This window comes from Manis javanica, chromosome 2 (assembly GCF_040802235.1).
Source record: "Manis javanica isolate MJ-LG chromosome 2, MJ_LKY, whole genome shotgun sequence".
Lineage (NCBI taxonomy): Eukaryota > Metazoa > Chordata > Mammalia > Pholidota > Manidae > Manis > Manis javanica.
The window spans coordinates 42,606,938-42,634,793 of record NC_133157.1 but is presented as its reverse complement, the minus strand read 5'-3'; the positions used below and the strand labels follow the sequence as shown (position 1 = coordinate 42,634,793).

Sequence of the window (27,856 nt, the reverse complement as noted above, 5' to 3'; positions counted from 1 at the left end):
AAAGGATGTATTCTATACTCTTTTGATCTTGGACCATATAAATTACTCTGTTCCCCTACCTCTAAAATTGCGACAAGCTGGAACACTGTGAAAATTTATTACTGGTAAAATCCTTATAATTTAATGTTATGTAAACGTTGAGTATTTGATTCATACCTTGTTTTAATTCCAAACCTTCAGGTTGCTTGTTCTCTCGCAAGGATGAAGCAGAATCTGTACAGATGTCTTGTCTATGAAATGAAAAATAAATAAAAACAATTTTTAAAACTATATTCAATCAAATAATGTTTACTGTTCAGGTTCCTAAAATAAAGTTAGACACTTAGGAAGACACACTGTAATTCTTCTTAAGTTTCCAGGGTACACTCTAGAAACTCAGAAACATATGCACAACTGTCAGGAACAGCAGCTATAAACTACTACCAATTTAAGTAGTATATGTCTTTTGCAAAATCAAGAGGCAAACCTGGACATAATACAGAGGGATTTTTTTTCTCCCTTCTAATATTCTGCACGGTAAGTGATGGAAGAAATCAATTCACAGAGGAATCCTGTAATTTTTAAAGTCCAACCGTCAAATTTAATGGGCACTTTGGAATTCAAATTATGTTCTACTAATCTAATTTCATACCTCAAATGCTTTGATGTCTACTGTATGTAGGAAACACATATCTTATGTGTAATATACATATATAATCAAAGTAAATGGATTGCATGCAATATCATGCCATGAAAAAGTTTTGACTCACCATGTTCTGCAACAGAGCTGCAAACTAATGTTCTTTTTTAAAGGCTATTATACCATCTTAATATTGATATTACATATACTTTTCACAAAAGTCAAATTAATTGCAAATGCTCAAAAAGACTATTTTCTTTCAAAGTAAGTATTTATTGCCTTATGAAAATAACATACTAGAAGTATTTGGGAAAATTTCCTACTCACAAAATTATTTCTATCCACTCAATAATAAAACCCTCAAAAAATCAAAGGATAAAGACTTGTGATCATTTTTTTGGGAGAAGTTTATAATACTCTTTCCAGTCAACATATTTGGCACTTATATGTTTGTTTTTTGTGAAAAAATTTACCAATACAAGCTATAACCCCCAATAGAAATTATAAAATTATTTGATTGGGTATTAATTATGACATCTAAGAAATTTCTAACTGAGATATTTCCATTTTTTATATTTCTTTCTGTCTAATGTCACCACTCAGATTTTATACTTTTATTAGAATGACTAGCAAATCCCAAGGAAGATAGCAACAATACTTCTAGTAGGCAATCCAGGGACAGATAAACTGCCAATATACTACATTAAGGACTTTTTAAGGAATAAAGTTACATATGCTATCTCAAGCTTCACAGTCAAAAATTTTTTTACAGTCTTTACAGTCAGATTTTACCTACTTGGAGCATTAATCTATTTCTAAGTACCTTCCTTTAGAGAAAATGTTTGTTTGCTCTTACACATCCTTGAATGGGCACTTAATTGTTCTATTAAACACATAAATCTAAATGTACAAAATATGATTTGAACAAAAACACGATGAAACATCACCATTAAAAGGACCATGGGCGCATGTCATATCCTAAGAAGGAACCATCACCACCCATGCAGTATTATAGTTGAGAATGTATAACCTATATTATGAGGAATCATCAGACAACTCCAAAATGGAAATGTGTAATATTCTATTAAGAAGGAGCAAGGAAGTTAAATGTTAATGTTAAAAAGAAAAAGGCTGTAGGAATATTTCAGGTTAAAGGGGACTAAAGAGTCGTGACAATTAAATGTTGTGAGTGATTTAAGACTGCTGAACTATAGGGGGAAAAACAGAGGACATTACTGAGTTAAATGACAAATTGAAATACTGATGGCAGATTGGATAAAAGTGTATCAATGTTAAATTTGCTAAAGTTGAATTTGCTGAAATTGATACTGTTTTGTGGTTATATAAAATGGAGTACCACTATCCTTAAGAAAAGCTCAGTGTAGTATTTAGGGATAAAATGTCATGATGTATTTAATACAGCTGAAATACTTTAGAAAAAAATATATGTACATGTATACAAAGAGGAAGTGTGCAAATGGGATAAATTCTTAATAATAGGTAAATCTAGGTAAAGGGCATATGGTGATTGCTTGTACTATTCTTATTCTTGCAGCATTTTAATAAGAGTGAAATTATTTCCAAATAAAAAATATTAATAATAATGCAGTGAAATGCATTATTTTATTTTCTCTATGAAAAACCATTAGACCCCCTTCAAATAAAACTAGACCCCCTCTATAAAGACTACCTGCTGTCATGAACAGTGTCCAAAGTAAAATTTTGTAACATTCTGTTTTATCTTGAATTAGGTTTAGCCAGGCTGTTGAAGAAAATCACCAAACAGAATTTCAGACAGTGGATGCAGTATACCACCTTGTGGCTGAAAAGAGAAAAGCTAGATGCTTTTACATGAGTATTTTCTGAAATAGGAAAAAATTCCATAAAATAGTTTGGAATATCAAGATCTATATACTAGCTAATTCTTCCCTGATAATAGAATTTGCAACTAAAATTAACATCTTCATTCAGAGTTCTATAACACAACTCAAAGTTATCTTCATCAAAGAGCACAAAAGGCAAGTAATAGACAAAAAAGGCAACGTCTTAAGGTATACTGTGTACATAGAGGTATCTTTTTATTTCCCGTTTTATGGCAATAAAAAACATCTACCCTCAGATAATAAGACATACTAAGTATCAGAGTTAGGAACACAAAAGAAATTCCAATTTATATTTAAATGACATTTAGATATTTCTGTCAAACACTTGAGAACTATGTAAGAATTTTGTAATGAAAGAGAAAAGTAAGGAAGGGAGGGAATATACTGCTAAACTGTCTTGCTTTAAGAATCTCTGCAATGGTTTTTGTGGTCCTCTCCATTTAAGAAAAAAATAACTTTTTATTTCTCTAATTTCCTTGTCCCATCTGCAATGCTCCTTCTTAAGCAACTTAATTTACAATCTTGGTCTTGAATTTTAAGGGAAACCTATACCTATCCCTGGGATTTAAGTCTTCAATATTAGTCCAACTTCCTTTCTCCTACCCCAAGTACAGTGCTACTCTCTTTTTACTTAAACTTATTGAATTTGTTTTTTAAATCAGAATACTACAATAGGGAGATCTGTGGAACTCAATCAAGATAATCACACACATGAATTACTAATGATTTAAAATACATTTCTAGTCAGGAAAAAAAAAAGCCAATTTCTTGTCCAAATGAAAAATACTGGGAAGTTCCCTCCACAGAAGGACAAAGAAATAGGACCAAAATAAAGAAGATTTGATACATCTATTATTCAGTCATAAAAAGACAAGAAAATCCTGTCATTTGCAGTAACATAGATATATCTAGAGGGTATTAAGCTCAGTGAAATAAGCCAGGTGGAGAAAGACAAATACTATATGATTTCACTAATATGTGGAGTATAAAAAAAAAGCAAAACAGGAGTAACAAAATAGCAGTAAACTCATAGACACTGAGAAGTGACTAGAAGTTACCAAAGGGGAGGGCCTGGGGTGGGTTGGAGGGAGATGGAGGGGGATAAAGGGGTACAATAATTTGCAACCACAATATAAGTTCGTCACAGGGATGGAAGTTATAGCATGGAGAAAACAGTCAATGATTCTGTAACATCTTTCTACATTGATAGACAGTAACCGCACTAGAGGGAGTGAGGATTTAATAATATAGGTATCTGTGAACCATTGTGTTGTATATTTTAAACCAACATAAGATTGTATATCAATGATACTTTAATGGAAAAACAAACAAACAAACAAAAACAAAAACAATAAAAAAGACTCCAAAATCCAGGAGGAAAGGGAGTTTTCTGAAGTATTCTGACTCTCCCTGGCTCTGTACCCTTCAGGCATCTGTGATCTCTACCAGTCACAGCATCTTACGGTGAGGCCATGAGACTTAAGAAAAAAAGACTGCATATCAACAATATTTCAATTAAAAAGAATGATTAAAAAAAAAAAAAGGAAACAGGACCAAACTAGTCAGATACTTCCCATTTTGGCAAAAGTCAGCTGACAAAGAATCTGGCAAACTGGCCTAACAAAGGTATAATCCTCAAGTCTCTCCACAGTCCTTGAAGTAAAAACAGAGACTGAATGGAGGCCAGCCTATCACCCTATGAACTTTCTACTATTAAAAACATAAGATGGGGAAAGAAACTAGAGTACCTGAAACAATTTTGAAAAAGAACAACAAAGTTGAAGGATGCACAGTATCAGACTTCAAGACTATAAATATAAAACTACAATAGTCAAGACACTATGATATTGGAGAAAGGATGAACATACAGATTAATGGAACAGAATGGAGTGCAGAAATAGACCTACATATGTATGGTGAATTGATTTTCAACAAAGGTGCAAAGACAATTCAATGAAATTGAACAATTGCTGCTAGTATAATTGGATATCCATATAGATATGACTTTCAATCCATATATTGCAGCATATACACAGATTAACTCAACTCAAAATGATCACTGACCTAAAAAATACAAGCCTATAAAAACTCTAGAAGATACAGGAAAAAAACCTTTTTGACCTTGGATTAAGCAAAGATTTCACCAAAAGCATAATTTATAAATAAAAATAAGTAAGTTGGATTGCATCAAAATTAAAAACATCTGCTCTTCTAAAGAGATGTTGAGATGTGTATTAACTATATTCCAATAAAAAAAAGAAAAGGAAAACAACCTGATAAAGGAAGACAACCTTTAAAAAGTAAATAAAAGAATATGCATATGTTATTAGAAGATTACAACTTAAAAAAAAAAGAGATGTTGACAGAATAAAAGATAAACCATGACTGGAAGACAATATCTGCAAGCCACATGTCTGATAAAAGAATAGTATTCAGAACATACAAAAAATTGTCAAATCACAGTAATAAGAAAAGAACCCTTTTAAAAACTGGTTAAAAAACTAACAATCACTAGACAAAGGAAGACATACAGATGGCAAATAAACACTGTAACAGATGCACAATATCCTTAGTTATTAAGGAAACCCAAATTAAAACTACAACGCAATACCATCACACATATATTAAAATGGCTAAAATCAAACAACTGAAACTTGAAACTCACACAGTATCAGCGAGGATGCAGAAATGACCCAGAAATCTCACTTTAGGTTCCTGACCATGTAAAGTGAAAAACTTAACGTTCATACAAAACTTGTATGTGAATGTTTGGTTGTTTTGAAATCACCATAAACTGTAAACAATTCAATTGTCATAAATTTTCTACCTGCTGCCATAACAAATGACCACAAACTTGCTAGTTTAGAACAACAGTCCAGAATTACAGTTCTGTCACAAGTCTGGTATGGGTGTCACCACACTAATGTCACAGTCTCTACAGGCTGCATTACTTTCTGGAGGTGCTAGGAGAGAATTCATTTTTCAGTTCCTACAGGTTTTCGGCAGAATTCAGTTCCTTGAAGTTGTAGGACCAAAGTCCCTGTTTCTTTTTTTTTTGCTGGTTGTAAGCTGAGGATCATTCCAGCTTCTAGTCAAAACCTTCTCATGTCACATCTCTCTACCTGTTCTTCTGTTTTCCTCTTCAACTTTTAAAAGCTCATGTGATTAAAATGGGATAACCTGGATAATCCAAGATAATCACTCCATCTCAAAGTACTTAACCTCAACCAAATCTGCCAAGTCCCTTTTTTCATATAAAGTAAGATATTCTCAGGTTCTGAAGATTTGAGTGTAAACATCTTGGAAGAGTCATTATTCTGTTCACAAGACTGCCTCAACTGGGGAATGGATGAACAAACTACAGAACACCCACACAATGGAATATTAATTACTCCATTAAAAAGGAAGAAACTACTACTGATATACACAACATGAATGAATCTCAAATGTGAAAGAAGCAAGACTCAGGGTTATATACTGTATTATTCCATCTATATGACATCTAGAAAAAGAAAAAGTATTACAGGGACAGAAATCAGAGCACTGGTTGTCAGGGATTAGGGATGGGAAAAGCAGCAGATTCAAAAAGCCATGGAGGAAATTTTTGATGCGACGGGACTGTTTTATATGGTGATTGTAATATACAACAAATTACCATCTATTTGCCTAAATTCACAGAACTGCATAGTAAAAAAAAAAGATGAATTTTACTGTATCTAAATTATACCTTAAAACATTTTAATTGGGGGCACCACAAAAGTCTTAAAGTAGGTTTAGAAAAATAAAATCATATAGTAGTAAACTGTAATCTACAAACACAACCACCTTTCTTAAAGGGCCTTTGCAAATAGCATATAAATCCACAGCTCTACTATGTCCCTCAACAACCTCTTCCTTGAAAAGAGCAAAATTTATCCCTTATCTCAATTTTCTTTCCCCAAATAATATAATTTGAAGAGTAAGTTACCATATTCATTTCTCTGACTGATTTTTTTTATTAAGGCATTACTAATATACACTCTTATGAAGGTTTCACATGAAAAACAATGTGGTTACTACATTCACCCATATTATCAAGTCTCCCTCCATACCCCATTGCAGTCACTGTCCACCAGTGTAGTAAGATGCCAGAGTTACTATTTGCCTTCTCTGTGTTACACTGTCTTCCCCACTATCCCCCACCACACCATGACTAATGATTTCTTAAGTGTATACACTGCCCTCCCCCCTGCAATTCCAACAAGTTTTTGTGACTAGGCAAGTCCCTAAACAGGGAACTCATTCTATATAAGTGACTAAAGGTAATCAGAGAGATTCTCCTTTTTGTTCTATTCCTATTTTCCTGTTTAATGTCTCTTTCTGTTTCAAAAATAAGCATATCAATCTGTAAGCGCATTTAATGATACAAGCCTGTAGGAGGTGCAATGTTACATTGAATGTGGAGTCCTATCTAAGCATTAAGTCAGAATGTTGTTAATGCTCAGTACTATTTTCTACAAGGGTTTCCTGAAAAACCTTCCCTGTTATTTTTTATAAACTTGCCCTATTATGTAAAAGTCTGCCTACATGTTGTAGCCTAACAACAATTTATAAAGGACGTGAGAACATAAGGGGTGCAGATAACCAATTTTTATCCTTCAGCAGCTTGAGACAGTCAGCTCTTTATAATACATATGTCTAAGAGAACTGAGTTTATAATGTCAATATACCAAATTGATCTCATTTGTGAGAAGAATCTTTCACACTTTAAAATATATGCAATTGTTTATCTTAAGCTTTTTGTAATAAATGAAAAAATTAGACACTTGAAAGCAATGAATTGTTTTTTTAAAAAAGCAATTAACAGTGAGGAATAATTAAAAATCATAATGAATTATTTCACTACTTTCTTTAGGCTTTCATAAAAGGAATGGGGAAAACCTCCAATACTCATCAGTGCCAAGTAGAATTTTAAGAACAGTTACTGTTACAGATTCAGAGTAAAAATTCCAAAGCAAATAGAGCTACCTTATTTTTTTTTCATGTGACAGGTGTTATTCTAAGCATTTTACAATCTTTTTCTCACTTAATCATCATCACAATCCTATGGAGTAGGCACTGATATTATCCCTGTTTTCAAGATGAGGAAACTGATGCCCAGGAGTGTTTAGGTAGCTTGCCAAAGGTCAGAGAGATAGTTAAGCTGTGCAGGCAGTTTAACTCTAGAAAGAATCTTCACTCTTTATATTTATACAGACTTTTAACTCCTTACAGAAATAATTCTCCAAGTAATAATACCTAAAAATTGTATGTAACCATATACATAAACATATGGCTATATATATCTGAAAGCATAAAATCAGTTTTCACTCAGAATTTGACTTCAACACCTCAGATGAAAAAACTTTTTGGGAAAACTGATATGCTATTAAATCATCAAGACTGAATTATTAGTTGAAAATTTCAATAGAAAGATCTAGACATGAACAGCAGCAGCAGAAGGCCACAAACTACTCAAGAAAGAGCCTGAGAGGGTTGGGGATGAAAGAAAAGGTGGGAAAGAAACATTCCTAACTATATGCCTTTGCATACTATCTTGAACTGTTTGAATTTTTTAAACAATGCCCATGCATGTGCTATTTGCTTAAAAAAAAAACAGTTAATGGAAGTATACGTTCACACAAGTTTGTAAAAGAAGACAAGGAAATATAAAAGTAGCTGACAGAAGATATACAGAACAAATTTACTACATAACAGAAGTCTAATCAAAAACTTTTAATATTCTCATTGAATCCTTGATAGTTTTAAAAAGGGATGTACCAAAAAGAAAGTTAAAAGAGGATCTTAGAGCACTACCTTAAAACTTTCACCAAAATAAATTCCAAATGAAATCAAGGACTTAAACATTAAATAATCTATAAAGTATAAAAGAAAGTATGAAGAATACTTTTTATAATTTCAGAATAGAGGCCTTTTCTAAATATAAAAACCAGAAACCATAAAAGATTAATAAAATCAGACTATATAAACAAATATTTTTACATGCAAAAAACCCCCATAAAAGCCATAAACAAAGTAAAATTTTTAAAAAGGTAATAAGCAAAAAAAAATTGCACATCACAAACAATGGCTTATAAAGATCCAAGTCCTCCACCTAAACACACACAAAGGGTAACTAAATGACAAGGAGTTCACAGAGAAGAAAATTCAAATACCTCTGCGATATATGGAAAGATGGTTAATTTCACTCATAAGAAAATACAAATTAAAATTCCAATCAGACATCAATTTTTACCTATTTTATGAACAAAAATCAAAATATTACATAACACTCCACTGGCTGAAGTATATGAAAACATGCACTATACATTGGGGAGAGGAGTATAAATTGGTTTAAACTCTGTCTAAGTTGATTATGGCAATATCTATTAAAATTTCTAATGCCCAACAATTAACTTCTAGGTACATGCTACATATGATCACAGAAGAACAAGATAACTTAAAAAGATACTTATATCATTTATAGTAACAAAAGATAGCAAACAACTTCCATGTCTATACTGATAAGACTGTTTATATTTTGCTACATTCAACAATGGAATAGTATACAGGTATATACAGGAAGCCTTATATGTACTAGGAACAAAATCCAATAAAAGACACACTATTATGTGGAAAAAATTAAATGGAAAAAGGTCCAGAACAGTTTGCACAGTACGCTCCTATATGTGTGAAAAGAAAAAATACACACACACACACACACACCTTTATAAATATATGGAGTACCTCTAGGAGGATACACAACAAACTGTTTAATATGGCTGGTTATAGACACGCAAATGGGGAACAGGAAAAAGAGAGACTTATTTTCACTATACACTTTGAAAAATTTTGTACTATATGCATCCATTTACTATCCAAATAAGCTGTTAAATAATAGCATTAGATACATGGCTATGTGGGAAAAGGTCCTTATTTTCTGGAAATTCAAACACAATTACAATCAAGATGTCTGCATTAACTTTACAAGAAAATAGAAGAAGCAAATACAGAAAACTGAAAATTGTAATGACTGTTAGATCTAGGCCATTGGTATATGGGGGTTTCATTATTACTTTCTCTTTTTTATATACTACACTTCACACAATAAAAAATCAAAAATTAAAATTAAAAGCTCTAATACAGTGAAACCCCTTCTTACCTAACTCAGGTAACATCACTTACCTAAAACAAAATCTTTATTAACATAGGGAAATACTTTTAAAAATTACAAATATAATTTTAAGCATTTTGTATTAACATAAAAAAGAAATGTACCTTCATTCACCCATCTTTGGATATGAGGCCACAGCCTTAACTTTAATGAATCCACGGAAAGAGTTCTGCCTCATCATACTACAGAAAACATTTCTACTTCGGCTTATTTATAATGTAAAATATCTGAGTGCAAAAAAAAATAAAAAAAGCTTTTATATTTACAGAATGTCTCTCAAACTTTTGTGGCTGTTTTCCCACAGCTAACTGACAACCTAGCAACTCCACTTTGAGTTTTTCCAAAGCATTCAACTTAATCAACTACTCTTTTCATATTGATACTTCATCTGTTTATACATTTAACTAAATTATGCAAATATAATTACTGAATTGATAACAAATGTGAGTGACTCTTGGCAAGCAAACAGTTCAAATGGTGGGAGAAATACACATGCATATTAGAGAACAGTCATTATTAACAAACAGTTTAGCACACTCTGAATATCAATGAATTTACTTTTCAAGTGAAATGGAAACAATAATTAACAAAGTGGAACAGGTAAGTGATTAAGAAAAACTTAAATTTTTATGGGTGAAACAGGTGAATAGGATAAAGAGGCACAAACATCCAATTATAAAACAGTCATCACAGGGATGAAAATACACTATAGAATATATAGTTGGTAATCCTGTAGGTATCTTTGTATGTTGACAGACAGCAACTATACCTACCACAGTACTTGGTAATGTATAAAATTTTGAATCACTATGTTGTACTTCTGAAACCAATACTGCATATCAACCATATTCCTATTTAAAAAGAAAATAAAAAACTTACATTTAAAAAAAATGAGGTTATGTTAGGAAAAAGGATAAATACCTGTTAACATTTAACCAGTACTTGAGCTGCAGGATGCAGCAGTAAACTGACAGAAAAATGGTAACATGTTACAGCTTAAAAATTAGGTTTCTGTAACACAAACAATACACATTTTTTTGGTGAATAGTTACAAAATTAGAAAACAATGCTTCCCAAGTCCCTCAAAATTCCTTATGGGGAAAAACAGTTGTAATTCAAATGAAGATTCCATCTGAGGCATCCGAGAAGCTCCCTCCCTCCCATTCTAAGAGATGTTTCTAGAGATTCTGAAGTGGTGCCTACCCGTTTAACATTTAAAAGTAACTGGGTCAAGATCTGTTTCAAGTTACTAAGCTTGGAGAAGATGGAGGGAAGGAGTATAAAATAATATAGGAGGGGACATGGTGGACAATAGGTATGCAAGGGTTCATTGTACAAATTTTCCATAAATTTAAATTGTTAAACAAGTAATTGGTACAAAACCCTATACATTCCAGAGTGGGTTACGTAAGTTTGGATGAATCATAGGTTCATTTTTGAAGTTTATCTTTCCCAACAAGCCCAGGTCTTCGGTTTACCTGAGGAATACTTCTGTATCCATTGATAATAAAAATGCTTAATTAATTATGTACTGTAGATTTATGCTGCCCATTAATCCAGTGTTTCAGAGCACTGTAAATTATACTCAAATACTTCATTCCATTGAAGTTCAATAGTGGCAGTTTATGGAGGATTCTATTATTCCCAACAAGTTCAGTTTTATTGACCCTCAGGGTAGCATTTGGCTGAAAACATTGTCCTTCTGAAAGTAACTTACACATACATATTCAAAGAATATATATGTTACCTGAACTGAAACAAAAACCTCTTAGTACCCGAATGACAGCTCAGCTGAACCTACTAGGCAACACATCAAAAAGGATGTGGATGTTTTTTCCTTAAAAACAAAAGGTGGTAAGTAGCTGTGACATGATAGCTCAATAGGAAAACTGTTAACACAGTTTCTAATCTCTGGCTTTTTATTAAATAAACAGTATGAGAGCTCTACCACACAATGTTGCTCGGCAGCTGCGTCTGGGGATCTGGGGAGGTCTTTCCCTGCTCACTAGATGAAGAACTGGAGAAACCTCAACCTGAACAGAAGAGGGTTCTTGACTCTGGGCAAACAAGAATTCTTGAACAGGTCAGACAAGTGTAGGTAAAGAAGGAATTCCTTAAAGCAAAAGCAACAGCAACAGCAACAGGGAACGGCAGCTGCCTTGAAGGCAGCAGAGAACAGGAAAGTGCAGAGGGAAAGAGGGAAACTTCTTGGCCTAGGGCAGATTTGCTTGCAAACTCTTGAAACCATGTCACCTGGCATCCTGTGTCTGCTTGAATCTGCATGGCATGGGGACTAGCCCCATACCACCCTAGGATTTGGGGGAGCCACAGAGCACATGATGGAGTGAAATTATACTCTGAGAAATTCCCAGAGATTTTCAGGCAGGCTACTAAGAGCAGATGGCACAGCTGCAGTTCCGTCCAGGTCACCCAGGCGATGGAAACATGCAGGCCCAAATCTGAACCCTTAGCAGCCCCTTCCTACTATATTAGGCATAAAGCAGAGACAGAGTGAAGGTTTGGAAATAAAATGAAACAGCAAAGAGAGAAACTGCAATAACCAGAGCAGTGAGGAAGCTTTATTTCAAAGTATGCACTTAAAGAAAGGAAAGTGCAGGTATCCTCAGAAAGGAAGTGCACTGAAAGATTGGGGATTCTGTCTTTTAAGGCTTTCAAGAATGGGGCAAAGAGCACAAGGGAGGTTGTTGGGTGTAGGCTTGACTTGTGGTCTCAAGATGCTTATCTCTGGTGAGACACCTTGTCTCCTCTCCTGTTTCCAGAATATAGAATCTGCTTCACAGTATACCTTCTTTAGAGGACCTGTGTTTGTTCATTTCTTTATCTTTCAGAACTGTGATATTATCTCATCAATGCATTATCTACAGGGAAACAGAGCTTTGTTTCCACTGACACCTCCCTCAGTATCACTTACCAAAGCACATTAATTTAAAATTCTAAAAAGATACTTATTAGAGGGGGATTGGTTTAAAGATGGTAGCATGAGAAGTGAGACAGATCCTCATCCCAAAACCACATATAATATGGAAATATAGCAAATACAACAAATCCTGAAAGAGTGACCAGAAAGACAGCGACAGACTGTCTACATCTGGGCTAAAGAGAAGACTTCATGTAAAAGGGTACAGTAACAAAGCCATGATCCAGTGGGACCCAAGACCTACCCCCCACCCAAGATTACCGATGGAGGAATAGAAATGGAGTGGGGAGTGGGTAGAAGCCTACAACTACTTAATACACAGCCCTGGGGATCTCCTCCAGGAGCACGAACCCACATTGCATAGTGCTCTGGAGATTAGTGCGGTTGGAAAGCAAAGACAGGCAGGATACTGGCAGGGACTGAGATTCCAGCAGCTTGTGAAGAACAGGTACCCACAACTGGCTGATCTGGGACAAAAGAAAGGCAAGTACTTTGAAAGACTTCCCAACAGTGAGAGGGCTGCTAAAGGAGCAAGGATTACATACAGCTTGCTGCCCAGGAGAAAGGAAAGGTGGACAAAATCGTCCCAGCACACTCAGCCCAACAGGTTGGGAACTCTCAAAAGCTTCAGGCACTCCATCCCTGTCTGGTGACACGTGCCGAGGCACCTCCACCATGATAGGCAGCCTGCCGCTCCTTCAGCCCTGCCAACACCAATTTGCAAACCTGCTGCCCTGGCCATTGTTCCAGGCCAGCAAGAGGGTGGCTCCACCTAGGGCAGCTACAGGGATATAACACAGAGGCTCCTTTGCATGCTTGGCCCACGGGTCCTGGCAGTGGAAGTAGGCAGGGCAGACAGGAAGTAAGAAAGAGCTCTTTCCTCCTTACAGGCACTGGCGCAGCTGACCTGTGACCACCACCATTGATCCAGGTGCTGGGCAGCTCCAGAGAGAAAAGCTTCTGGACACTAGATATGGCTGCTTACACAAACTTATTTCAGAGCAATCAACACAAATATGAAACGGCAAAAGAGCCCGGTACAAACCAAAATCCCACAAACACAAGAAAGAGGGCTAAGTGAAACTGAAATCACCAATATTTCAGACAAAGATTTCAAAATAAAAATCATAAACATGCTCACAGAGCTACAGAAAAATACGCAAGACCTCAGTGAGGAATTCAAGAAAGAGACAGAAACTTTGAAAAATATCTGAAATGAAACATACAATGGAGGGATTTAAAAGCAGATTAGATGAGGTAAAGGAGATGGTAAATGACATAGAAATGAGAGAACAGGAATATAAAGAAGCTGATACAAAGAGAGAGAAAAGGATCTCTAGGAATGAAAGAAAATTAAGAAAACTGTGTGACCAATCTAAACAGAACAATACTCACATTATAGGGGTACCAGCAGAAGAAGAGAGAAAAAGGGATAGAAAGTCTCTTTGAGGAAATAATCACTAAAAACTTCCCCAATATGGGGAGGGAGATGGTCTCTCAAGCCATGGAGGTGCACAGATCTCCCAACACAGGGAACCCAAGGAGGACAACCCCAAGACATATAATTAAAATGGGAAAAATCAAGGAGAAGGGACAGAGTATTAAAACCAGCCTGAGATATAAATGGTCACATACAAAGGAAAACCCATCAGACTTCTCAGCAGAAACCTTACAGGCCAGAAGGGAGTTGCATGATATATTTAATGTAATGAAGCAGAAGGGCCTCCAATTGAAAATACTCTACTCGGCAAGATTATCACTTAAATGTGAAGCAGGGAATTAAACAATTTTCAGATAAGCAAAAGTTGGGGAATTTACTACCACAAACCATCTCTACAGTGCATTTTGGAGGGACTGCTGTAGATGGAACTGCTCCTAAGGCAAAATAGCTGTCAACAGAGAAAATAAAATCACAGTAAAGGAAGCAGACTAATTACTAAACAAATGCAAAATTAAATCAACCACAATGTCAGTCAAGAGATAGACAAAGAGTAGTACACAATGTGACAACTAATATTAAAGAGTGGAGGAGGAAGAAAAAGAAGAGAGGGAAAAAACAAAACAAAACCTTAAACTGTGTTTAAAATAGCATATTGAGTTAAGTTAGACTGTTACATACTAAAGAGGCTATACCCTTAAACCTTTGGTAACCAGGAATCTAAAGCCTGCAATGGCAGTAAGAACATATCTATTGATAATCACCGTAAAAGTAAATGGACTGAATGCACCAATCAAAAGACAGAGTTACTGAATGGATAAAAAAACCAAGACCCATATATATGCTGCCTGAAAGAAACTCACTTCAAACCCAGACACAAAGACTAAAAGTGAAGGGATGGAAAATACATTTCATGCAAATAATAGGGAGAAAAAAGCAGGAGTTGCAGTACTTGTATTAGACAAAACAGACTTCAAAACAAAGACAGTAATAAGAGACAAAGAAGGACATTACATAATGATAAAGAGGTCAGTCCACCAAGAGGATATAAACATCATAAATATTTATGCATCCAACACAGGAGCACCTACATATGTGAAACAAGTACTAATAGAATTAAACGGGGAAATAGAAGGAAATGCATTCATTTTAGGAGACTTCAACACACCACTCACTCCAAAGGACACATCAACCAAACAGAAAATAAGTAAGGAGACAGAGGTACTGAACAACACATTAAAACAGATGGGCCTAACAGACATATACTGAACACACCACCCAAGGCAGCAGGATACACATTCCACTCAAGTGCGCATGGAACATTTTCAAGAATAGATCATATACTAGGACACAGAAAGAGTCTCAGTAAGTTCAGAAAGATAAAGACACTGTACCAACCAGCTTCACAGCCAACAAAGGTATGAAACTAGAAATAAATTATGCAAAGAAAACAAAAAACCCCACAAACACATGAAGGCTTAACAACATGCTCCTATATAATCAATGGATCAATGACTAAATAAAAACAGATTAAGCAATATATGGAGACAAATGAAAACAACAGCTCAACATCCCAACATCTGTGGGGCGCAGAGAAGGTTATGCTAAGATTGAAGTATACTGCAATACAGCTTTCCCTCAAGAGAAAAGAACAATCCCAAATGAACAGTCGAAACTCAGTTAATAAAAGTATTAAAAGAAGAACAAATATAAAAAGAGGCCCAAAGTCAGTAGAAGGAGGGACATAATAAAGATCAGAGAAGAAATAAAAAATTGAGAAGACTAAAACAAAGAAAGAATCAGTGAAAGCAGGAGTAGGTTCTGTGAGAAAATAAACAAAATAGATAAACCCCTAGCCAGACTTCTCAAGAAAAAAAGAGTCTACACACATAAACAGAAACAGAAATGAGAAAGGAAAAATCACTATGGACACCACAGAAACACAAGGATTTACTAGAGAATTCTATGAAAAATCATATGCTAACAAACTGTATAACCTACAAGAAATGGACAACTTTTAGAAAAATTCAACCTCTGACCAAAGGTCAGCCTTCAAAAAGGATGACCAAGGAGGAAACAGAAAATCTGAAGATACCAATTACCAGCAATGAAACTGAATTGGTAATCAAAAGACTACCTAAGTAGAAAACTCCTATACAGGATGGCTTCACTGCTGAATTTTATCAAACATTTAGTGAAGACCTAATTCCCATCCTCCTTAAAGTATCCCAAAAAGTAGAAGAGGAGGGAAGACTCCCAAATTCATTGTATGAGGCCAGCATCACTCTAATACCAAAACCAGGCAAATACACCACAAAAAAAAATTACAGACCAATATTCCTGATGAACATAGATGCAAACATCCTCAACAAAATATTAGCAAAGCAAATCCAAAAATACATCAAAAAGACCATACATCATGATCAAGTAGGATTTATTCCAGGGATGCAATGAAGGGACAATATCTGAAAATCCATCAACATCATATACCACATCAACAAAAAGACAAAAACCACATGATCATCTCCATAGATGCTGAAAAAGCATTTGACAAAATTCGACATCCATTCACGATAAAAACTCAACAAAATGGGTATAGAGGGCAAGTACCTCAACTTAATAAAGGCCATATATGACAAATCCACAGCCAACATCATACTTAACAGCAAAAAGCTAAAAGCTTCTCCATTATGGTTGGGAATAAGACAAGGATGCCCATTCTCACCACTTATATTCAACATAGTTCTGGAAGTCCTAGCCATGACAATCAGACAACACAAAGAAATACAAGGCATCCAGATCAGTAAGGAGGAAGTTAAACTGTTACTGTTTGCAGACGACATGATATTGTACATAAAAAACCCTTAAGAATCCACCCCAAAACTACTAGAACTAATAAGTGAACTCAGCAATGTTGCAGGATACAAAATTAATACACAGAAATCTGTTACATTCCTATACACTAACGATGAACTAGAAAAAAGAGAAATCAGGAAAATAATTTCATTCACAATTGCATCAAAATAAAAAATGTAAGAATAAAACTAAGCAAGGAGGTGAAGACACTCGTGAGGGAACTAAAAAAAGATACCAATAAATGGTAACACATCCCGTGCTCATGGATACAAAGATTTATTATTGTCAAAATGGCCCTCCTGCCTAAAGCAATCTACAGATTCAATGCAGTCCCTATCAATATACCTACAGCATTCTTAACAAACTAGAACAAATAGTTCTAAAATTCATATGGAACCACAAAAGATCCCAAATAGCCAAAACAATCCTGAGAAGGAAGAATAAAGCTGGGTGGACTATGCTCCCTAACTTCAAGCTCTACTACAAAGCCACAGTAATCAAGACAATTTGGTACTAGCACAAGAACAGACCCATAGATCAATTGAACAGAATAAGAATAGAAAGCCCAGATATAAATGTACACATAACAGCCAATTAGTATATGATAAAGGAGACATGGGTACCCAACAAGGAAATGACAGGCTCTTCAACAACTGGTGTTGGCAAAACTGGACAATATGTAAGAGAACGAACTGGATTCCTGTCTAACCCCATACACAAAAGTAAACTCAAAATGGATCAAAGACCTGAATGTAAGTCATGAAACCATAAAACTCTTACAAGAAACCATAGGTAAAAATCTCTTGAATATAAACATGAGCAACTTTTTTCTGAAGACATCTCCCCGGGCAAAGGAAACAAAAGGAAAAATGAACAAGTGGGACTACATCAAATTAAAAAGCTTTTATACAGCAAAGGACACCATTAATAGAAGAGAAAGGCATACTACATTATGGGAGATTATTTCGTAAACGACATATTCAACAAGGGGCTAACATCCAAAACGTATAAAGAACTCACACACCTGAACACAAGAAAAGCAAATAACCCAATTAAAAAATGGGTGGAGGATCTGAACAGACACTCCTCAAAATAAATTCAGATGGCAAAACAAGCACATGAAAAGATGCTCCACACTGCTGATTATCAGGGAAATGCAAATTAAAACCATAAAGAAATATCACCTCACACCAGTAGGGTGGCCAATATCGAAAAGACAAGGGACAACCAATGCTGGCGAGTATGCTGAGAAAGGGAGACAGTCCTACAGTGCTGGTGGGAATATAAATTAGTTCAACCATTGTGGAAAGCAATATGGAGGTTCCCCAAAAAACTCAAAATGGAAATACCATTTGACCCAGGAATTCCACTCCTAGGAATTTACCCAAGGAAAACAAGATCCCAGATTCAAAAAGACATATGCACCCTATGTTTATTGCAGCACTATTTACAACAGCCAAGACATGGAAGCAACCTAAGTGTCCATCAGTAGATGAATGGATAAAGAAGAAGTGGTACATATACACAATGGAATATTTATTATTCAGCCATTAAAAGAAAACAAATCCTACCATTTGCAACAACACAGATGGAGCTAGAGGGTATTACGCTCAGTGAAATAAGCCAAGCAGAGAAAGACAAGTACCAAATGATTTCACTTATTTGTGGAATTTAACAACAAAGCAAAAGTTTGGAACAAAAGAAGGAACAGAACAGCAGCATACTCACAGACTCCAAGAAGGGACTAGCAGTTACAAAAAGGGAGAAGTTGGGGAGGGTATGTGGGGAGGGAGGGAGAAGGGGATTGAGGGGTACTCTGATTGGCACACATGGTGTATGGGGGACATGGGGAAGATGGTGTAACACAAAGAAGACAAGTAGTGACTCTGGCATCTTGCTACGCTGATGGGACAGTAACTGTTGTGGGGTGTGTGTGGGGAGGTGCAGGGGACTTGATAATATGGGTGGATGTAGTGACCACAATGTTACCTATGTGAAATCTTCATACAATTGTATATAAATGATACCTTATTTTTAAAAAAAGACAATTAGAGAAATTCTAAAGTATTGTTCAAATTTCCCTAAAGTATTCCTATTTTCTATACATTTCACAATCCTGATTATTCAGGACTTAAATTTTATTATGAATACATTCTTTAGAATATAATCATCCTACATTACAGGCCTAGCTAATACTGTTTTCATTTTTACTGCTATTTTAGCTACAATAAAGGTTCTTTTCCATCACATCTCCAAAAGAAGAGAGGACTCTTAATTCCAGTCTCTAAATTACCTTATTTACTTAATATTGTTGTTATTAAGCAACTGTAATCTGCAACATTTGCAAACATTGTCACAATACCAAGTAGTTTTAAAACAATGCAAAATTATATGTTAAAGTTCTTAGACTACCTGCAGCACAATATAAATTTGTTCATTTGCTTACCTAAGGTTGAATTTAAGGGACAATCCCATCCCTCACCCTCTTAAAAATGAAGTTATTCAGAAACTATGGATGTTATATCTTCATAGTGCCTTCATTTCATTCCTATCAAAATTCTTAAAACACTATTTCAAATTTCAAAGCAGCACATGTAAAAATAACTTTTATTACTCCTGCTTTCTTGTTATTTTTGGTAATGAAAAAGAATAAGCATATCAACTTAAAGAGCAATAGATATCCAAAAAGTTTGGGAAGAAAAACATGCATCTAAAAGCGACGTTGAGGATAAATATAATTTGAACATAAAAAAGGTGGCAATGTGAGCAGGTAATGTGAAACTGGAAAGATCATTTTAGAATTTTTTTTACTTGTGCAAAAACATCTGCATGTACCTCAGACAATTGTGTGTATCTTAAAACCTTTAAGGTTTATAAGAAAGTTAATTTACACAGTGCATATTAGATACCATATACATACACATATGTATACCTCATATTGAAATCTGCCACTTTACAACTTCTTAGAGATTTCTAAGAAGAAATTTATATTTATATTCATATTAAATATAATGTTTATATTGTCCTTTCCAATAAAAAACTATAATAAAAGATATAGGCTGCCCATTAAGAGAAAATACAAATCTTTTTATGTACTTTCAATAACATAGATTGTTTTAGCTAGACCTATTTTAAATTATTTTTGTTCATCAAAACTGGGATAAAAAGTAAAAGTTATTATGTCTCAGCTGGTAAAACACTGACAAACAGATATAACTAGATCCAAGGCCAACTACTGGCCTTGATATATTTTCCCTCCAATCAGAGTTTCATTTTACAGACATTTTGTACATTAAACATTCAGGCAAATGAAATACTATGTAACACAGTGAAACATATACATGCCATACAAAAAGAGAGTAGCTACATAATCAGATCCCAGTAACTTTTTGTCCTTCCAGGAAAAGTTGCTTCATCTGATTTTTGAAACAACTCAGAAATCCAGATTTTGGTGTGGTATCACTTGGTTTTTAAATGTTGGAAACCATTTTGGATGTTTAAATCTAACAAAACATCTCTATGGCTCTAGGCAGCCAAACTGTAACTTTGGCTTAAGTCTAGGTTTTAATCAAGTACTTTCTGTTAGTTTTCTACTGCCACTGTAATAAATTACCATAAATTTTGTGGCTTAAAACTACATGAATGTATTCTCTTAAAGTTCTGCAAGTCAGAAGTCCCAAATAGCCTTACAACACTAGGATCAAGGTGTAGATAGTGATGCATTCCTTCTGGAGGCACCAGCAGAGAACCCATTTCCTTGTCCTTCCATCTTGTAAGAGGCTACCTGCATGCCTTAGCGTGTAACTGCTTTCTCTACATTTAAAGGACAATCCTCCCCACCTCTGCTTCATCCCTTCTCTTTTGGCTGCCTTTGACATTCTCATCTCTCTCTTATGAGGATCTTTGTGAATACTTGGTCCTATCTGGATAATCCAGGATAATCCTCTCATCTGAGATCATAAATTTAATCAGACCAGCAAAATCCTTTTTGCTATGTAAATCCACATACTCATAGGATCTAGAGATTAGGACTACAGATAACAGATAAACCCAGGGGGGTTGGGGGGGAAGGTCATTATTCTGTCTACCATATTTGAGTTCTAGGGGTTTTTTGGTAGATTCTTGAGGTTTCCTAGATAGATGGTTATATGCTAGAATGAAAGTACGTATCCCCCACAAAGCTCATATATTGAAATCCTAACCCTCAAAAGGTGGTAACATACCAAGTGGGTACTTTTGGGAGGTGGTTGGGTCATCACGGTGGTGCCCTCAGGAATGGGAATAGCGTGTTCATAGATTTTCCACAGGTCTCAGAATACCTTCCACTATGTAAGGATACAAGAAGCCTGCAACTGGAAAGAGAGCTCTCACCTGACCATGCTGACACCCTGATCTCAGACTTCCTGCCTCCAAAACGAAATCAGTTTCTGTCATTTATAAACTACCCAGTCTGTGGTATTTTGTTACACCAGCCCCAATAAATTATGACATTAAGTCTTCTGCAAAGTGGGAGTTTTACTTTTTCATCTAACCTATGCCTTTTACTTTTTTCTTACCTCACTGTGCCTATCAGGACTTTCAGTGCATTGTTGAATAGGAATGGTGAGAGCAGATTGCTTCCCTCTTAAAAAGTGTGCCACTACCTATATGCTTTTGTTTTTAAGTTTATTAATTTTTTTCTAACTTCTTGACTTGGATACTTAGTTCACTTACTGTAATTATTTGGAGACTAGTTACATATATTTAAGGCTAAAATCTTCCTCAGTATTACTTCAGCTATAGCCCACAAAACTGATGTTTTATTTATTGTTAGTTTTTAGTTTATAATTCTTATCTAACCTATAAGATTTAGATATCTAAACTATGTAAGTAGTGAAGCTCCGCAGCTTCTTTGTTCATTTTAGGTTAGTGCTCTAAAATTAGAATAATTCTTGAAGTTTTTCTTGAGGACTTAACTGACATTTTATAACCAAACTTATTATCAGTTTTTGTGAATATTCCACCAAAAGGTATGTTCTGTTTTCATAGTACAAAGTATCAACTATATAAATTAATTCTTTCAGGTCTTTAATGCCCTTACTTATATTTCATCCAGTTCATCTACTATGAAATAGGTCAGAGAGATGAAGTCAAGTTCCTGCTACTCAAGCACTTCTTTGTTTCACATCATGATTCCTGTAGTTTTTGCCTTTAAAAAGAAATACATATATGTATATATGGCATTATCTGAGGCATATATTTTCCTGTCAGGTCATCTTTGTAGATGTCACATTGCCCTTAATTGTCTCACTTTTTGCCCTGAATTCAATCTTGACTAATATTAGGATTGTTATGTCTTATGTGAAAGTATTTCTTCCAGATCTTTTGTTTAGTAACTGACTTTATGACATATTTTAACATTGAAACTTTAAAAAATTTTTTGCACAAATCTACTTTTATCGTTTTTGGGTTTTTAACCTTATTTAAGAACTTCTTCCCCACTACCACCATGGATTACACTATAAAGTACACTTTCAGGTGATTTTTTGGTCTTCTACTAAGATTTTATGATTTTCTTCATTAGTTTCCTCTTAAGTGGATTTGAAAGCATATCATAGTTTTTGTAACTATTATGAGTAGAATTTTTTTTTAAATTCCCTGTGATGGTTTATTTTATTTGTCAACTTCAAAAGACTAAGGAATGTGTCTGTGAGAACGTTTCAGGAAGAGATTAGCATTTGAATTGGTGAACTGAGTAAAAGCAGATGGCCCTTCCCAAGGAATATGGCCATGATCCAATACTTAAAGGTTGGAATAGAAAAGGCAGAAGAGCAAATTAGCTCTCTGGACTTGAACTGAGAAATGGGCATTCCTGGTCTTATACCATCAGATCACACCCAGTCTCCGGCCTTCAGATTCAGACTGTATTAGATACAAGAGATTAAAAACCAGGTTTCCTGGTTCTCTAGTTTAAAGAGGACAGATCAGATCATGAGACTTCCTGGCATCAGTAACTGCACAAGCCAATTCCTATAAATCTCCTCTTTTATATATCTATACATATCCTATCAGTTCTCTTTCTGTGGAAAATACTAAAACATTTCCTTTATAGATATTTCTTCCATAAGAGAGAAAAGTTGTTGATTTTATTAAGTTATCTTATATATAGTCTACCTTATTAAATTCTACTCTTTGAAAAAAAAACCTAGAATCTCTAAGGTGTTCTAGGTTTATAATCATATAAACTGAAAAGAGAAATACTTATAGTTCTTCTTTTCTGAAGTTTATCATTATCATATCAGTTCATTACTCCCAGCCACTGACCTTTTTTTTTTTTTTGGTCTAATCCCAAGAAAATGTTTAAAATTAATAGTCATAATAAAAGGCTTCCTGACTAGTTCTTTACTGGAATTCACCAAGGAGTATTTAAGTTTAGTCAAATGGTCTTTATCATATCTGAGTAGTTTTCTACTATATCTTTTTTACCTATAACTTATAATAGAAATAACTGCTGAATATCACCAAAGGCTTTTTTAGCATCTACTTACCTGACTATGTAACTTTTCTCTTTTAATTCGTTATATGACTTATGCTAACACTTTCTAATTAAGTCTCCTGTAAATTCTTCTAGTAAATCCTCCTTGTTCAGTAGTGCAATTATTCACTTGATTCTATAGGCTAATATTGTACTTTAAATTTTTACATATATATTCACAAGTGAGAAGGCCTATAATCCCCTAAACACTTTTTGGTTGGTATTTGTGACATGTGCAGTATTAAAGCTATGCAGAAATCATAAAGTAAATTTTAGGCCTTTCTATCTTTTCCTACAGACTGGAGTAATTTAAATAACAAGGGTGTAATCTGTTTGATTAATAATAACAAATGGCATTACTGAATTTTTTATTAGCTATAAACATATTTATTAATTTATGTAAGTAGTAAATCAGTTGTGAATCCACTTTGTCTCAGTGTTTTGTTCAGCAACAGATCTCTACTCACCTAATTTCTTCTTTGTTCATCTCAAATTTTCCACTTTTGGAGGAAGTCAATTTGGTTAATTTGTATTTTGACAGAAAATTATCCATAGCTAGTTTCAAGTTTGTTTATACAATCGTACATGTGGATTCTATTATTTTAAACTCACACATAATCTATGTCTCCTTCTTCCTCCTTAAATCTTAGTTATAATTGTTCTTCACTTACTTCCTTAATCAGACCGAAGATGAGTTTACTTATTATCTGGTCTTTATAAAAACCAAGTTTATGGATTTACTTATCCTTTATCCTTTTTTTCATTTTCCATTTCTTTAATTTTGATGTTTACCTTTGTTGTCACTTTTCCAACTTTCTTTTTGACTTAGTTATTTTTTTAATTCCTTTGAGATGGAACTAAGTTCCTGGGCTAATCATTAAGTTTTTAACCTCTTGAATCTAATCTTCCCTCTAATGCTAGCTTCCTATTTTGATGCTAACAGTCAAATAGAATATGTGAACTCTACTGAGATCCTAGGTTGGAATCAACAAGTTAAGTGATTTAAATAAATAAATATACTATAAAATTTTTTTTTTAACTACTGGGAAAACTTTACATGGTCAATATATTAGACACACAAATCTGTTAGGGCCTTATTTTACCATCTGTGAAAAGATGATGCTAATACTACCTACCTCACAAGGTTGTTGTACAAATCCAGTAAGGAAATAGACATATATATATAAAGTGATTAGAACAATGTCTGGCATACAATTCTTAGTAAATGTTAACTTATAGTATTATTAATTTGATATCTTGCAGCTTAGAATTTTGTTTTTTTAAGCCTACATTCTCAAGTGATTCAAAAGAACGTCAATGATCTGGCACTTATCAGGTGGCTATCATGACAATTTTTGGTAATATTTGTTATTGTTCAATCTGCTCACTATAGCATGTGACCTGACTTGTAATCACATTGTAAATTCTTCACTGTAGTCACTTTGAATCTATTAATTTTTTTTTAGAAAAGTTCAGAAATCAAATACTGTATTATTTTATAACCTTTTAAAAGAATTAAATTTCTAATCTAATTGAGTATTCATTAAATGGCTTCTAACAGTAGAAAAGATGGCACTAGTGTTCAGGTGTGAAAAATTAAAAGACTTTAACCTTGATATATCAAAAAACTAGGAGAAATAAATAAATTTGAACAATGGCAAAACAAATATGTAACCAAGGAAAAGTTCAATTCAGGATTCTCTATGATAAGTAGCATCAAGAAACAAAATTATTTAGATAATTTAAGAATTTATAAGTACTAAAACATGACAAGCCTTGTAAATCCCTGAACTAGCTGAACTAGATTAGTATACCACATAAAAAATTTAAAGCTAAGTATTTTGAAGAAAAGCCTATAGTAAGATTGTTTTTAGAAATGTGTACATTTTTAGTTTTGTGGTTAAGTATATGATATCCTTAGGCAAGATGCACGTGATGCCCAAAAATCTGATTATGAGGCAGTAAACAATATGAGTTTGAAGGCTTTAGTACAAGCAGATTATATGATGCTCTCTACAGTTGTAACATAAAATGAAATTGTCCTTTTTTAGTGATACTTATCCAATATTATTCTATTAGAAATGAAAAAGTACTCAAGATTTCAGGTTAAATATGTTCTATTTATTTATGCTACTACCTTTGGTAATCTGTTCTTATTTGTGCTACTGCCTGTAGCCAAACTTTAAAAAAAGAGATACAAGTTAGTCTTTGGCAATTACCAAAAAATAATTATCGTAGTCAAAAATCATTAGTAGATGATAAAACTGGTGGGTGATAGTTCAATGAGCCACGACAGAGCAGAATAATCTAGCAATAAAATTAGCATGTTAATTCTTGATTATTTAGTATCCCAAAACTTAGGGCATTTTACTATCATCACAATAATCAAATTATATGTACTCATATAAAATGACCCACCTTACTACCTTGTCTGTGAAACGAGGCCTTTATCTATCACTTAACATTAACAGGTATATAGAAGAATTCAGTGAGATAAAGTATTCTAAACTACTAATATAATGCCTGAAGGCTTTATACTTAATAAATAGTTTTACTTAAAAAATAGTAAGTAGTACCAGTAGCATATTCAAATTCCAAATAAGAGATGTGATTCTGCTTCAGGCTGGCATCATTGTTATCCTATGAATATTAGCTAAAGAAAATCATCATACTCCTCAAAGCAATTAATTCCAATCTCAGATATACCAGAAGAACCAATCGTTACAAGAAATCAATCCCACATTGTTGAATCATTTTATACAAACACAACACAGAAAAACAATCACATTCTTAAGAAATCACCAGAGGAATAACAAAAAAATTTTGAAATGAAAACAAAAGTTTTTAACTTACTGATTGACTAAATCAGATCCCATCTTAGAGCCATCATCTGCCTCCTCTTCCATATCAGAGTCCATACCATTGTCACCTGATAAATAAAATAAACTATTGAGGGTGAGCTTAAAATGTCAGAATGATCTAATCATTGCATAAAATGTTACCTATAAAAGTGATGCAGACAGAAGAACTTTATAGTTGTTGAAGGATGACATTTTAAATTTCTTTTATTTAAAAGTAATCTTTTCAATGCCTTATTAGAGATATTTATTACCTTCCCTTTATTACATAAAAATACACAGTCAAGACTGTGTATATATATACTTACAAACTATTCACTACATATACATCTATTATCACGGTTACAAATTTCATTAAACCATTTTACCTTTAAAAAAGATATCTCTGGAAATTGAAAGTCTCCAATTATTTGTTCTTGTGATGCCAATGCTAAAATCTTTGCAAGGTTCCAAAAGGTTAAAAAAAAAGCTTGAAAGTTCAAAATTCTGCAAGTAATAGTATCACAAAGAAGAGTCATACTTTAAGCAAATAAATGGTGGCAAAATGCAAGAAATTCTAACTCTACATCCAGGTCTTATTAGAGCAGAAACAGCACAAACAAGCAATTAAAAGCAGAACAAATATAAGGCAGAAAATGAAAAATTATTTTAAAAGAAGGCTTGCCTTCTTAATTTTCTACAGCATTTTGATTGATCATTTTTTATTTCATTTTATTACTGTGTACCTTATGCTCCTACCTATACACTTGCTTGGAAAAGCCACATATACACCAAAAAGACTGTTCTTGAAATTCTTTCTGATATGTAAACTGTATTTCCCAGTACAAATAAAAGTAAAAATACCCACTGATTACCCAATAATGAAATTAAACTAATATTCAAGTAAGAAAAAGAATACCTCTGGAATTCTTTTTCATAAGAGAATATTTATGCTGAATATAGTATTAACTAATAAATTACCAAAATGCAAGAATGTGTATTCTTACCCTCAAGAATCTTCAAGATTTTTTTTTCAGACAGGAGTTCTAACTGTTCCTGGCATAGTTTTTTTATTTCTTCTAGTGAACAGTTCTGGAGAAAATAACATTTTTAAAATGTGTTTATGTAAGATAGTACCAATGTTAACTAGAAAACAGCTATCATTTTTAAAGGTCTTATTAGCAAATCTTACAATAAAACAAATTAAAAGTCACATAAATCTTTTCATGGGATGAAATAAAAAGCTGCATTTAACATAATTTATAGAGATTTCATGGGAGTATATAAAGTCATGTTTATTATGAAAGAACAGACTAAAGAGTAAGTTAGGGTGCCCAGATATTCTTAACAGCAGTCTATTAATGTTAGACAATTTCTCTAAAGATTTAAATATTCAAATCCTGGCTCTATACATCTTAATTTATGATCTTGGGTTTAACCTTGTCCAAGCCATTTCCACAACAGTAAAATCTGAATACCAGATATTTCCTTAAATAATTTTCAGAACTAAATCATGAATTTAATGAATATAAGTTATTACCAAAAATCATTGTTGTTATCATTATACAACAATATATTA

General features: G+C 33.8%; 1 protein-coding gene across 6 annotated transcripts in view; it reads right to left on the bottom strand.

Annotated features, from left to right (window-relative positions):
* Nucleotides 1–27,856, bottom strand: part of CAAP1 (caspase activity and apoptosis inhibitor 1) — a 121,543-nt gene that overhangs the window by 87,494 nt on the left and 6,193 nt on the right. For all 6 annotated transcript variants that reach the window (XR_012127679.1, XR_012127680.1, XR_012127682.1 and 3 more), the window contains exons 3-5: nt 27,285–27,369; nt 26,294–26,369; nt 157–230 (exon numbers count right to left, since the gene is read on the bottom strand). Coding sequence is in view for 2 of the 6 variants with exons in the window: in XM_017677512.3 (XP_017533001.1) it covers nt 157–230; nt 26,294–26,369; nt 27,285–27,369 (235 nt within the window). In the remaining 4 variants the exon portion in view is untranslated. The remainder of the gene's footprint in view (nt 1–156; nt 231–26,293; nt 26,370–27,284; nt 27,370–27,856) is intronic.